Genomic DNA, 15,347 nt, shown 5'->3' with positions numbered 1-15,347 from the left:
CGCAACAAAATTCCGTCACGCTGACACGCGCAATCTTAGTGAAGATAAAAGGTTTTGAATATTTTAGTGATTGTTCGTTATAGTACTCGAATATTTTAAAGTGAAATTATTAGAAAGTTGCCAACTTTTTGGAACTTTCTTGTAAAAAAGGAATATAAAACAAAAAAAAACGTTAACTTTAGCTGCACCGTAGCTATAATACCCTTCACAGGTACATTTTTTAAAGCAAGGTTATAAAAAATCATTCATCTTGTTTTCGACCGTTCAGTTTGTATGGCAGCTGCATAGCTTTGCATATAAACCGATCTAAAAAAATTATTTGCAGACTGCACCGTTATCGTAGAAAATAAAAATTTCGTGAAGATATCTCGTCAAATGAAAAAGTTCTCCATGCAAACACTTTATTTTGATAATGGTCCAATATTGACCGTTTCGACAAATGAGTAGCTTCTTAATGAAAAAAAATTATAGCTGTAAAATTTCAGATCGACATCTCAAAAACTGAGGGAGTAATTCCCGTATATCCAGAGAGACAGAAAGACATGGCTAAATCGACTTAGTTGGTCAATTTGATCATTTATATACATATATGGATGTCGTAGGGTCTCCGGCGCTTCATTCTGGGTGTTACGAACTTTGTGACAAGCTTAATATACCCTGTTCAGGGTATAAAGAGAAGACATTACAAACTGTAGAAGTTTAAGAACGTTCAAAATTGAGAGCATTTGTTGAAGAGGGAGGCCACCTGTTTAAGATGTTCAAGTAAAAAAATATATATGAAGCAGAAGATTGGAAAACGAAGCATCCCGAACTGAAGAGAGAGGAAATGTTTGAGTTTATAATATTTTTGAAAACGGTTGGCCATTTGTTTATAAAATTAAAATGAATAAAATGATATCAATTATTTTTATATTTTATTTAAGTTGACGAAATAATTTTATTTAATTTCATGTACTAGATAGTGCTGAGAAAGACCTCAACCTTTGTAGAAACACATCACGGTTCTAACCACATCTATTACTTGGTGTAGGGTAATAGTAGTATCAGTGGCGTATTCAAAGGAGAAAAATGGGGAACATCGACCGCATTGGGAAAAATACTTGGCACTACAACCTTATCCAGTTATGTGAAACAAAATGGGGCAATGACACGATGCAGTTATTCAATTTGCCGCAAAATTGTCGTTGATCGTCAAAGCTCTGACAAAAATTAGTCACTGGAAAAATAGGGAAAAGCAACGATACTCATCCCAGCGTTTATAATTGGGATTTTTTGCCTATGTGATATTCTATCTCTAACACATTCACAACACATTCAGAAACAATCGAAGGTTCAGGCAAAGGCATCAAATATGATAGATAAACTAGTTGTAACGTTCCGAAATGATCGAGAAAAAGTTGAGGAACATTTTTGGTCCATTTATTCAGACACGAAAAAAATTACGGCAGAACTGAAAGTTTACGAAAAACCACCAAGAATCTGCAGCCGACAAACCAAACGCGAAAATTTCTGTGTGAGAACTTGTGAAGAATACTCAGTACTCTCAGTGTACATTTCTCTGTTGAATACAATCGGCGAAGATTTGAAGACGCGCTTTACTAGAAAAGTATTGGATGGATTTCAACTGTGTTTGCTGCTTCCAAAAAAGTATGTGCTTTGAAAATCAAAGAAATGGAAAATCTTATTGACTTTTTGATAGATAGATGCAAAAGCTGTTCACTGGCAGTGCCATTGACGGCAGAAGCAAAAGTCAAAAGAAAACAAGTTATCGACAACTGGATTCTTTCACAGATGTTCACGCGACGCCGTTTTTTCGAAAAAATTGAGTCATTTTTTCGATTTACTTTTCTTAGGCCCAAATCTTCTTTCAAAATGGTTTCCACTAATCTTTCCGATATTCCAACAATTCCAGTAAGATCTCTGACTGTTAATCGTCGATTCTCAAGCACCAATTTCTTTATTTTATTGACGTGTTGATCATGAGCTGATGTTAAATGCTGTGCTGGACGTGGTTTGTCGTCAACGCGTTATCGACCCTCTTTGAATAATTTGTACCAATCAAAAATACCTGCATGCGACAAACAGTTATCACCGAAGGCCTTTTCCAACATAGTGAACGTTTTAGCACCAGAAATTTGATTCCGCACACAAAAAATGGAATAGTTTTGTTGAGTAATTTCACTCATGGTAAAAATCGTCGAATGCACTTTATGTTCTTTAGAAAGACAAGCGTATACTAAGCGCTAATAATTATTTTGATGTGACGTTAGGCACAGATGTCACTGACAGTGGTATGTAATATAAGAATTCTTTAATATAATATAAATATTCCATTCCCTTCAGCTGACAATTTTGTCGCACACTTTTTGTGTGCAATCTGTTACTAAAGAGTCATTTACAGTTTACTAATTTAAATACAATTAAATCCGAGTACTTGAAAACAAACTCGCTTTCTTTGTAATTAAAATTAGATGAAATTTCGCTGCGCGTATTTGCAACAAATCATTTAATTCATTAAATTTGCATATACTTGCCGGCGCTTGCCACCTTATTTCACTGTAGCTCGAAGTCAGTGCAGAAGTCGCGCACACACGCCCTTATGCCTCGCTGCGTCAATCGGCAGCCTGCAGTGCTTTGACAGCCGAATGTCAGACGCAGTAATTTCAATAATGCGGCAGTTGGCACGCACTGCAAGTTGCTGCCTCATGCCTGCATGCCTCAGCGGAAAGGCGGCGAAAAATTGAATATAGTGCCAGCACACGCGGCGCTGCTGGCACACATTTAATGCTATTAAATGCTAAAATATACATACGGCCAATTTACATACATGTATGTGAGCACCTTTAAGTGTGGGGCCTGTTTGCTTTTGACTAAATTTAATTTGGTTCAGTTGATTTATAATGTTACAAAAGCCCATCAAATGGTCTACACACTTAAGATGATACAATTGTAACACATTTCCTTTATTAGCGTGGTGCTTTAGTTATTTTTACGTTCACCTAGATTTAGTTCGAATCCTGTCAGAGTCACACAGTTACAGATGACAATGAAGGATCGATTTATGATGGACCCAAAGCCTTGCCAGAAAAAGCGTAAATTTCTCTATTTAGATCACTCTTAAGTCTTGTAAGTGGTCTGCGTCCGTACATGCTAAACTATAAAGAAAATAATCGGAATATTTCTATGTGATAACCTTCTAAATACCTTCGGATTTCTTCTACTATGAAAGTTCCAGAACAGCTTTTTTTTAGTTACTATATCTTTATTTATTGAGTCTGATTGTTCAAAGACTGCCAATTAGTAATAAAATCCTTAAATACAAGTATATTTAAAACCTCAAGGTTTTAGTTGAGCCGGCTTTGTGATACTTTTAAAAGGCTGGTATGTCTTTCTTCATAAAGGGGCTTGATTATGGATTATAGCAATACCAAGATCTTTGTGAACATTTTCTTGACGAATATACATGGTGAACCTGTTATAGCTCTAAGGATTTTTGATTGGAACGTTTGTATTAACAGATCCCTAATTTTTCTTCGAGGAATTTCATAGTCACATTCAAATAGTATTATATTTTTCTTTTAAACTTTTTAAACCATTGGTTTTCGGAAAGTGCAAAAGAACAGCTGGTACGACGAGGAGTGCCGTGTCGCAGCGGAGAGAAAACAGGCTGCCTACCTCGCAACGTTACGATCGACCACTACACGTGCGGGATGGGTTAGATACCGAGAGTTGAAGAGGGAAGCGAGACGCATTTGTAAACAGAAGAAGAAAGAGGCCGAAATGCGTGAGTACGAAGAGCTTGATGCGCTGGCCAACAGGGGTAATGCTCGAAAATTTTACGAAAAAATGCGGCGGCTTACAGAAGGTTTCAAGACCGCAGCATACTCTTGTAGAATCCCCAAAGGTGATCTAGTCACTGATGCCCAGAGCATAATTAAATTATGGAGGGAACACTTCTCCAGCCTGCTGAATGGCAGTGAACGCACAACACCAGGAGAGGCGAACCCAATTCCCCAATCGATGACGATGGAGCAGACGTTCCATTACCCGACCATGAAGAAGTTCGAATATCAATTGCCCGCCTGAAGAACTACAAAGCAGCAGGGGCCGACGGATTGCCCGCCGAGCTATTCAAACACGGCGGCGAAGAACTGATAGGGAGCATGCATCAGCTTCTTTGTAAAATATGGTCGGACGAAAGCATGCCCAACGATTGGAATTTGAGTGTGCTATGCCCAATCCATAAAAAAGGAGACCCCACAATCTGCGCCAACTACCGTGGGATTAGCCTCCTCAACATCGCATATAAGGTTCTATCGAGCGTATTGTGTGAAAGATTAAAGCCCACCGTCAACAAACTGATTGGACCTTATCAGTGTGGCTTTAGACCTGGAAAATCAACAACCGACCAGATATTCACCATGCGCCAAATCTTGGAAAAGACCCGTGAAAGAAGAATAGACATACACCACCTCTTCGTCGATTTCAAAGCTGCTTTCGACAGCACGAAAAGGAGCTGCCTTTATGCCACGATGTCTGAATTTGGTATCCCCGCAAAACTAATACGGCTGTGTAAACTGACGTTGAGTAACACGAAAAGCTCCGTCAGAATCGGGAAGGACCTCTCCGAGCCGTTCGATACCAAACGAGGTTTCAGACAAGGTGATTCTCTTCTGGAGAAAATAGTTCGAGCTGCAGAACTAAATAGAGAAGGTACCATCTTTTATAAGAGTGTACAGCTGCTGGCGTATGCCGATGATATTGATATCATCGGCCTTAACACCCGCGCCGTTAGTTCTGCTTTCTCCAGACTGGACAAGGAAGCAAAAGAAATGGGTCTGGCAGTGAACGAGGGCAAGACGAAATATCTCCTGTCATCAAACAAACAGTCGTCGCACTCGCGACTTGGCACTCACGTCACTGTTGACAGTCATAACTTTGAAGTCGTAGATAATTTCGTCTATCTTGGAACCAGCGTAAACACCACCAACAATGTCAGTCTGGAAATCCAACGCAGGATAACTCTTGTCAACAGGTGCTACTTTGGACTGAGTAGGCAATTGAGAAGCAAGGTCCTCTCTCGACAAACAAAAACCAAACTCTATAAGTCACTCATAATTCCCGTCCTGCTATGTGGTGCAGAGGCTTGGACGATGTCAACAACTGATGAGTCGACGTTGCGAGTTTTCGAGAGAAAAGTTCTGCGAAAGATTTATGGTCCTTTGCGCGTTGGCCACGGCGAATATCGCATTCGATAGAACGATGAGCTGTACGAGATATACGACGACATTGACATAGTTCAGCGAATTAAACGACAGCGGCTACGCTGGCTAGGTCATGTTGTCCGAATGGGCGAAAACACTCCAGCTCTGAAAGTATTCGACGCTGTACCCGCCGGGGGATGCAGAGGAAGAGGAAGACCTCCACTCCGTTGGAAGGACCAAGTGGAGAAGGACCTGGCTACGCTTGGAATATCCAATTGGCGCCACGTAGCGAAAAGGAGAAACGACTGGCGCGCTGTTGTTATCTCGGCTATAATCGCGTAAGCGGTGTCTACGCCAATTAAGAAGAAGAAGAAGTCAGGATAGACTCTGAATAAGTAGTAGTTTATCCTGCTACAGTATCCAGAACAAAGTTGCGCAATGGTCACTCTAGATTCTCGCGGCAACTCGGACTCGTCGTTTGCAATGGGTGGTGGTTTGACACCAAGTACTCCATTCACTTAGTAGAGTGGCTATACTATGAATGGCGGTCAGCGCTTGTCTGAAGTTTGTTGCGACCGAAGTTTGGACTGCGTACTGTTTTATGTCGACGTAGTTAAGAAAATTCTTCTTGATATTCCTAGGAGGCGGAGAGCAATGTTGCCTGTTTGAACTTCTATTGACCGTAGGGTTCTTTGTTGGCCACTCGGATGGAGTGGTGGCGAAGTGTCCGAACTTGGTTCATATTGCAAAGCCGTTCAGGCGAATGTCGCAGTTTTGAGTTGGCAACATGGGGATGCGTAACTTTTTTTCTTGATGTGCCTTAGGCCCAAAAAGGTATTAAGATACCTTACCTAGCCGAGATGAAGTTTGGATAGAGTCTTTTAGCGTAAACGCAGCTGAAAAAGCCCACCGGGCACGGGTAGGACTCAATACTCGTACGCCAGTAAGAGGCAAAGCAACCCTGCTGCAAGGAGTTGCTCCAGTGATGACAAACTTAATCTAAACTCACAGATCCAAACGGAGTTAGAACGACAAAAAAAAGAACCGAGTCAATTCCGGTAACGTACAACCGGCTGCTGTGAAACTTGCCATATTCGCCGGCGCGTCTGTCTGTCTGTCAGTCTCCAGTCTCCCAGTTTTGGAGATATTGTTCTGAAGTTTTGCGCACCTCATTTTCTCTCCAACAAGCTCCCTTTATCGGAACCGCCGAAATCGGAGCATTATAGCATATAGCTACCGTTCAAATTAGCCGATCACATCAACTTCTTGGTTAGAAACTTTATTATTTGTGAAGAGTATTCTAATTTCGGTGCAATCGGCATCAACGTTTTTTCTTGTTTTTCGTTTTTAATAACTTCTCACCAGAATTAATAATAATGTTTTTCAATAACCCCAATTTTAAAATTCCAAAGAAATATTGCTTTTTCTGAACTTAACTTCGAAAACTTGAGTGCTTAGTTGTTTACCTATGACTGAATCTCTCGAAAAACTGGTTTGGTTCAACACTCAGAATTTGTCGCATAGTGTAATTAATTCGGTACCTTGTCAGTAAGTAATAGTTCATACACACATACATCAACAATAAAGTCTTGCATTATTAAAATTGTAATTTGAAATTTTTATGCTGAATATAGCACTGATTACATAGCAAGCGTATACCCATATAAAGTTCCTAATTATTTCCTTTCACAGGCATCAAAACTCTGCAAGTGCACATGCCGCATGCCGTATGGTAATAAATCTTAAATTATCACTCACCCAACAAGTGTGTGCGAAAGTGTATAACATCGCGCAGCGTCACTTCCTCATTCCGGTAGAGGATCTGAAAGACGCGCGATGCGCCACAACCGTTAATTATGCATGCAGATCCCGACAATAGGCTGCCGCCGTTCTGCAACATGCTTGGCAATGCATCCTGTTGCTGTTCACGCGGCTCTTGCAACACATCGCCATCGCTGCTGCCGCCGCCGCCGCCGCCGCCATCACCGCCACTGCTATCGCCACCATTGCAACCATTTGTGGTTGCTGGCGCCTGTGTGTGTATTTCCGCCGTGTGTGCATTGTTCTGCGGTGTGTCTGCTATGCTGGTCTCCACCTGCACGGGGAGCCGTGGAGAAACACGTAGACCGCAGCGCACCTGATAGAGTCTGCGGAAGAGTCGTAAATTAATACAAAACATATAAGTAAACAGGAATTTATATGCGAAATTTATATATATAAAATATATATTGGTGGAAGCAAGTATTTCAAAATGAGTTTTCTCTTTGGTGTGTGTGTGTGTGTACATGTGTGTGGCAAGCAGCTACCAGTGGATAAGAATGAATTAACCGCAGCATACATTAATTTCTGCGCCATTCTATCTGCCATCAGCAACGGCGCGCTTAAATCGTCGCGTATTTGTCAATTGGCTGTTCAACGCCCTCAGCGCTCGCATGAGTTACGATTATTTTTGGCCTTTTAACGGCGGAAAACATGCTTTCGTTTTTAATCTCATCAACGCAATGTTGTCGCTGCGCGTCAGATGTGCAAATCCCACATAAGCACTCGCCGTTGATCCCGACAAATAGACTGCCAGTCAGTCGGAGGCGGCGAAAAGTCAAACGAAACGACAGCGCAGCTGATAAGTAGACAGATGGACGATGGTACATGGCGTATGAGCAACATACAAATATACCTATTTCAAACTGAGTAGATATATGTGTGTGTGTGTGCACATGTATGTATGTAATCACTCTACTGTTGTGCCGGAAAAACATTCTTAGCCAGTCGACTGTGTGTACTTTTCGTAAAGACACAAAAAAACCACAATAACAACAACAACAATACTCATTGAGTGGGAACTGCAAATGTCAAATTATTTGTTATGGTTGCTGTTGCTGACATGTGTATTTCATAAACAAGCAAGTGATTTGCTGAGTGCTTAGCCGCCTCGCTGCTGGTGTTGCTGGTGTGCGGTGAACGTGTGAAGCGCACAGCTGATTGCGTGTGTATATGTACATGCCACACACATACGCCTAACGGCTGCCTCCACTTAATGTTCGATGCTCAGCCACTATGCTTGCGTTGGCTGCCATTTAATTTACTGTTGTTATTGCTTTTTGTTTTTAAATAGCGTTCAAGCACGTAAATGTCAAATGAAATGGGCTAAAATTAAACGTTTTGGCATCGTGGGAAAATCCAAACAAGCGTGCAACGTCGCTTACGCCGACAAAAGTGAGCGGGAGAAGGCAGGAAAGTGACGCAAGAATTTCCTTGTTGGCTTTAATTAATTTTTAATTTTATAAGGCAGTTTATGTGTTTGTCACTGGAATGTTAAAATCGCTGTCAGCAGTTTTGAGCGACATTGCCTGCAGCTGGCATACTCGTTAGCGTCGCACGAAGTGTCCTTAAACATTAATGGATTATTTTTGAAATCGAAAAGATTGAGGAAATTAACAGTGTTCGCTTTGAAATTAAGGAAATCAGTGTTCTAAAGTGCACCGGAAATTTTGGCGGCAAAATGCGATTGTTATATTTGTAATACTTTTTATTTGAGCTGTTCAGTACTAAAAGTATTTAAGTATCAGGCTGAAATATATTTTTAACTGAATTTTTGAAATAATTATTAAATGGATATATTAAGTTGTTAAATATCTCCCTTCCGCCTTTTTGTCTTTTAAATTTTGCGGCTATGTATAAAGCTCTATAGAGCTCATATTTGGCAATACTATACATCTTTTAAAGGTCTACAAAACGACGCTATGCATGATTAGTTTGGATATTGCGTTCAACAGTTATAAACGTGTTAACATGGAGTTCACTAACGCCGAAATTCGCGTTATTTTAAAGTTTTCCTTCGTTAAAGGCAAATCCGTTAGAGAAACGTTCCGTGAGATTAATGGTGTTTTGGGGGATGGTACTCTAACACTTCGAACTGCGGAGTAATGATTTCGACTATTCAGAGCGGGTGAAAACGACACCATGGATAAGCCAGCCGGCGGAAGACCTCTGACGGCGAATACCGATCAAATAATGGGAAACATCGAGTTAGACCGGCTTGTGGCATCTCGTGACATCGCCCATAAGATGGGAGTTAGCCACCAAACCATTTTAAACCATCTGCAGAAGGCTGGATACACAAGAAAGCTTGATGTTTGGGTGCCGCATGATTTGACGCAAAAAAACCTTCTGGGCTTGAAGCAGGCGATCGACCAGAAGCGTCCAGAATTGGCCAACAGGAAGGGTGTAATGTTCCAGCAGGATAACGCCGGACCACACTTCGTTGATGACTCGTCAGAAGCTACGGGAGCTCGAATGGGAGGTTTTATCGGCTCCACCATATAGCCCGGACATAGCGCCAAGTGATTACCACTTGTTCCTGTCCATGGCGAATGTCCTTGTTGGTGTAAAGTTGAACTCAAAAGAGGCTTGTGAAAAGTGATTGTCCGAGTTCTTGCCGTCTAGATGGAAACATATTATCGAACGAAAAGGCACATAATCTGGTGGATTTAAAAATGGAGTCGTATGTCTAGTAGGTGTGGTTGTAGTCAGATTTTGTATATTTGACGATTTCGTTGCTGTAACAGAAGAATGTCTAGGCAATGTTATGTACCAAATTTAACTCAAATCCATTAATGAGATATGAGGTTTTACTTAAGAGTGGATCGTGGCACGCTTATTGTCCAATTTTTTACTAATTCTCATGCAAACTTACGATATCTATTGAATTTATGGGAAATCGTATGCTTCTGTCATTTTTATACCCTGAACCGGGTACATTAAGTTTGCCACGAAATTTGTAACACCCAGAAGAAAGCGTCGCAGACCCTATAAAGTATATACTTGTATATAAATGATCAGTATGTTGAGCTGAGTCGATTTAGCCATGTCCGTCTGTCTGTCTGTTTGTTCGTCTGTATACATATATACGAACTAGTCCCTCAGTTTTTAAGATATCGTTTTGAAATTTTGAAAACGCCATTTTTTCTTCAAGAAACTACTCATTTGTCGGAACTGTCGATATCGGACCACTATAACGTATAGCTAACATACAAACTGAACGATCGGAATTAAGTTTTTGTATGGAAAACTTTCTTTCACATTTGACAATGTATCTTCACAAAAGATGGCACAGGTTATTTTCTAAAATAATAGTGTTATCTCCGAAGAAATTGTTCAGATCAGTTAACTATAGCATATAGCTGCCATACAAATTGAATGATCGGAATCAACTGCTTGCTTGGGAAACTTCTTCATTTGACAATATATCTTCACGAAATTCGGTGTGAGTTATTGTTCATAGAAATAATGTAATATCGGAAAAATTGTTCAGAACCGATTAATATAGCATATAGCTGTCATACAAACCGAACTATCGCAATCAAGAGCTTGTATGGAAAACTTTCGCATTTGACGTGGTATCTTTACGAAATTTTACATGTATTGCTGCTTAAGGTAATAATATAATCTCCGGCAATATTGCTTGGATCAGATTACTATAGCATATAGCTTCCATACAAACTGAACACATTGTTACTAAAAGAAATTAACTTGTGAAGGGTGTATTAGCTTCGGTGCAGCCGAAGTTAACGTTTTTTCTTGTTCTTTAGAGAGTTTCCACACTTTTACTAATTTTTAACATAACCTTGTATTGGATATCGACATGGTTATAATCCAATTTAAACTATTTTTTATCGTCGACATAGCTTTAGCGGTTTTGAAGATACTGTGACGTGTCAAGCATGTGTATTAAATTAATTTTTGCATCATTTGTGACTTAGTTATCTCAATCTTATGTTCCGATTTTACGCTTCCCTTATACCGCACTCCTCAGTGTGCCAAGATACACATATTCAAAGTTTTATCAAGATATCTCAAATTTTACAAATTTTATTGATTCTACAAAGAACCGAAGTAAACTATTCTACTCTGTGCAACATGTTGCGGAAGTATAAAAATCAGTACACCTTTTCCACCTGCCATAAATTCAAAGCCAACCGCTAGCAATTTTTTCCTATGTAAGTCTGACGCTTTAACGCTTTCCACTTTTTGTAAGTGTTTATTTTTAGAACACGAAATAGCTCAATAAATAATTAATTTGTATACAAATATGTACACCAAGGTATTTCATGCGAGTATTATTTGAAAGGCCGTTGCGTGTACTCGCCCTTCATTCATACGCTTAAATACAGTTATTTATTTATTTCTTTATCTGTTGGATTGTAGTTGTGCTCAAAGCGTTTCTAAATTTAGCTTTTATTGGCAATCAACAAAAAACTTCAATAATAAAAACGGAATATGTATAATTTATTTGTTTTTGTTAGGTACACACATACATACGTGATGATACAAAGAATAGTTATTAATAAATACCAGGTATTATTATTATTGGCGTTCATTTACGATTCAACTTGTATTAAAATATTTTGTTTTTTTTTTATGAAAAAATAATTTCTTTATTCACATACCATACAGTGCAAAAATGGATTTACGTGTGAAATACCATATGAGAAAACAGGTAAAAAAATATTTTATATTTAAATAATGAGTCAACAATATAAACATTTTAGTAACAAAAAACTATGCTTGAAATAAGAATCTATCTATACCAAAATAAAAATATTGTTTTTTTTTAATATGCATTTTTGTGAGAGTTTTATTGTTGTCGCCTTTAATGCAATCCCCATTTCATAATATGCACTTACGACAACGCTTCTTCCAATTTCAAACTTGATTTTTGAGATAGCCTTTAGCTTCTTCAGTGATTTTCATCTATTTTGTAAAACGACAGCCCTTAAGGGGTACATGGGTTTACGGGTTTCAAAAATCGAATTTTTTATTGTCTTATTAAATTCTACAACACCTTTATAATACATATTGTCTGTACTTTTTAAATTGATCTGAGTAATGCAAGTAGTTTCGAAGATACAGCCTTGAGAACTTGTGTGTCGAGGCTAGCTAGACATAGTGCGCCGCGTTTAAACACGTTTTTTTCGAAACTGTGTTTTTGAAGTCGTTTAGCAAGATTTCTCGAGAACTGCTGAACGGATCTTCATGAAATTTTATGCAGGACTCTGAGATACAATTCTTAAAGACTCGGACGACGGATTTTTTCTCGATTACAAATTGAAATTTTAATTTTTTTGTAGAATTGTCTGCCAGAAATCCAATTTTGAGTTTTTTTCCTTTGTCTAAGTTCTAAATTAAGATTTTAACTAAAAAAAGTTTTTTCACTTTAGATGATCATTCCGAAGGGTCACCAAAATGGCGTCACAGTTTAAATTTTTTTTTTTCAAAAATTTCAGAACTTCTTTGTATGTTTCTAGTGTATGTTTGTAACAATAAAAATTCTAAAATATATATGGGGTACTCACAACCCGTCGTAAAGCATCGTAAAATTATAAATTTTTACACTTGTTTAAAAAAATTGTTGTTGGATTTCATACAAAAATGAGTACACATTTACAATTCTCAATGCTATGTTTTCGAATTGTTATAGCTTATAACTTTAAGAGACTTGGATCAGTTAAGAGATCAGGCTTACCCAGATGTTGCTTTAGCAAGAGTAGTGTGATTCGGGAAACCAGGCCTTGCTGATGAATACCGTGCTGAGAGACCTGCGACTTCGACAAACACCGACAATGTGACTCGTGTGCGCAAAGTTTTGAACTTGGACCGTCGGCTAAGCATTATATATTAAAAAGTATTATCAAAAAAAAAATAAAGTTTTACGTGGAAGTCCTCAATTGACTCAAACGAAGGGTCAATCGGACCCGACAAGACATCGCAGCCGATGAGAAGTTGCACCACGACAACGCTTCGGCTCACACCGTCTTTCTTGTGAACAGTTACATAACCAAGTTCGTGATTCCAACGCCTAAATGTAGCCCCCGGACTTTTCAGTTTCCTTGCCTGAAAAGGCCGATGAAAGGCAAGAATTTTGAGACGACAGAGGAGAACCATGCATATCGGCTCTCAAAGCTATTCTGGAGAATGCCTTCCGTGACGCCTTCAGTGCTTGGAAATTGCGCTGTCAGCGCTGCATCGACGCAGAAGGAGACTATTTTAAAAGTTTTTAAAGAATTACAACGATTGGTTCAACAAATTTATTTAAATCGACTCAATCCTTTTACACTCCGGACAAAGCTTGTATATCACAATCCTTAATTCAATATGCTTCTTTCAATGAAGCTATTTTAATAAAACTTTTCACAAATATTGGCATTAAGGTCTTCCATCTCAAGTCAAAAAATAATCGAAATCGGTACACCCTAGCACCTGCAGTGCTCATGGCATATGTCTTACCGAAAATATCAATTACTTCTGGCACTTCCGGCTCAATTCATTGGACAAATGTAGCCGAGTTAACAACATCGCGCCAGTCGTTCTTTTCGCAATTTAGCGCCAGTTCGAGATACCAAGTAGCTAGGTCCTTCTCCAACTGATCTCTCTAATGGAGTGGAGGTCTTCTTTTTTTTGCTTCGCACGGCGGGTACTGAATCGAAAACCTTCAAAGCTAGAGTGTTTCCTTCCATCCGGACAACATGACCTAGCTAGCGCAGCCGCTGTCTCTTGATTTGCAGAAGTATGAGAATGTCGCCGTCTATCTCGTACAGGTAATCGTTTCATCAACTGCGGTATTCGCCGTTGCCAATGCGCAAAATAGCATAAATCTTTCCCAAAACCTTTCTCTCGAAAACTCGTAAACGTCGACTCATCAGATGTTATCATCGTCTACGCCACTGCACCATATAGCAGGACGTGGATGAGGAGTGACTTGTAGAATTTGATCTTTTTCCGTCGAGAGAGGACTTTAATTCTCAATTACCTACTCAGTTCACTGTAGCAACTGTTGGCAAGAGTGATTGTGTGTTAGATTTCAAGGCTGATACTGTTGTTGGTGTTGATGCTGGTTCCAAGATGGACGAAATTGTCTACAACTACAAAGTTAAGACTGCTAATAGTGACGTGCAAGCCAAGTCGCTAATGCGATGACTATTTGGAGATATTTCGTCTTGTTCTCGTTAACAACCAGACCCATACGCAAAGCTTCCTTATCCAGTCTGGAGAAAGCAGAACTAACGGTACTGTTGTTGAAGCCAATAATATCAATATCATCGAATGTGAAGATTTTACTAACAATTTTCTTCAACAGCCGGCTCGTTATGCATCACAGTGTTCCCCAGACATGGCCTGTAAAATTTTTTGTTTCCAAAACTAAAAAGATCAATGAAAGGACGTCGCTACGCTACGATTGAGGAAATAAAAACTGCATTGAAGAAGGAGCTAAACACGATCACAAAACAGGATTTTGAGAATAGGAAATAACGCTAGCAGAAGTGCGATATATCTGAAGGTGATACTTTGAGGGGGATAAAATGGATATTAATGAATACTATAAACACTTTCTTATGAAATACAAAATTCACGACAATTTTTTGAACGAACCTCAACCCTACCTTTTTAGTCATTTGAGAAATGCCGTTATAGAGAACTTTAATCAATTAAATTCTAGGCTTGATAGCATAGACCAATGCTGAAAAGTATTGTTGTTGGTAAATTGAGTGCGATTGCTGAAGTATTTTGTGAGAAATGCGTATTTTATCTGGAGAGGAGCCGTTTTCCCAAGATTTTTGCAATAGCACTCTTTATATTAAATCATATTAAAGTTCATGTTCCTGCTTTATAAGTTATTCGTACAGAAGTACATCCACGTAAAAATATGTAATTCTATTATACTTATAGCCATTTTATTGTTCGAACAACAAAGCAAAATCATCATTAAATCACTTTTACAAATACAACAAGTAAGGAAGGGCTAAGTTCGGGTGTCACCGAACATATTATACTCTCGCATGATAAAGTGATAATCGAGATTTCATTATCCGTCATTTACATATTTTTTTATTTTGCTGTAAAATTAATTAGAATAGTAGTTCCTGAGATATGGTTTTTGGTCCATAAGTGGGCGACGCCACGCCCATTTTAAATTAAAAAAAAAGCCTGGGTGCAGCTTCTTTCTGCCATTTCTTCCGTAAAATTTAGTGTTTTAGTGATTTTCAACATAACCTTTGTATGGGAGGTGGGCGTGGTTATTATCCGATTTTTCCCATTTTTGAACTGTATATGGAAATGCCTGAAGGAAACGACTCTATAGAGTTTGGT

At 39.0% G+C, this 15,347-nt stretch overlaps 1 protein-coding gene across 3 annotated transcripts in view; it reads right to left on the bottom strand.

Moving 5' to 3' along the window:
* Window positions 1–15,347, bottom strand: part of LOC126763285 (protein FAM135B) — a 71,353-nt gene that overhangs the window by 21,073 nt on the left and 34,933 nt on the right. For all 3 annotated transcript variants that reach the window (XM_050480613.1, XM_050480615.1, XM_050480614.1), the window contains exon 3: window positions 6,963–7,351. In XM_050480613.1, the coding sequence (XP_050336570.1) occupies window positions 6,963–7,351 (389 nt within the window). The remainder of the gene's footprint in view (window positions 1–6,962; window positions 7,352–15,347) is intronic.

The sequence above is a fragment of the Bactrocera neohumeralis genome, chromosome 6 (genome assembly GCF_024586455.1).
Source record: "Bactrocera neohumeralis isolate Rockhampton chromosome 6, APGP_CSIRO_Bneo_wtdbg2-racon-allhic-juicebox.fasta_v2, whole genome shotgun sequence".
Lineage (NCBI taxonomy): Eukaryota > Metazoa > Arthropoda > Insecta > Diptera > Tephritidae > Bactrocera > Bactrocera neohumeralis.
Note: the sequence above shows the minus strand (reverse complement) of the source record. Positions and strands in the feature narration are given on the sequence as shown.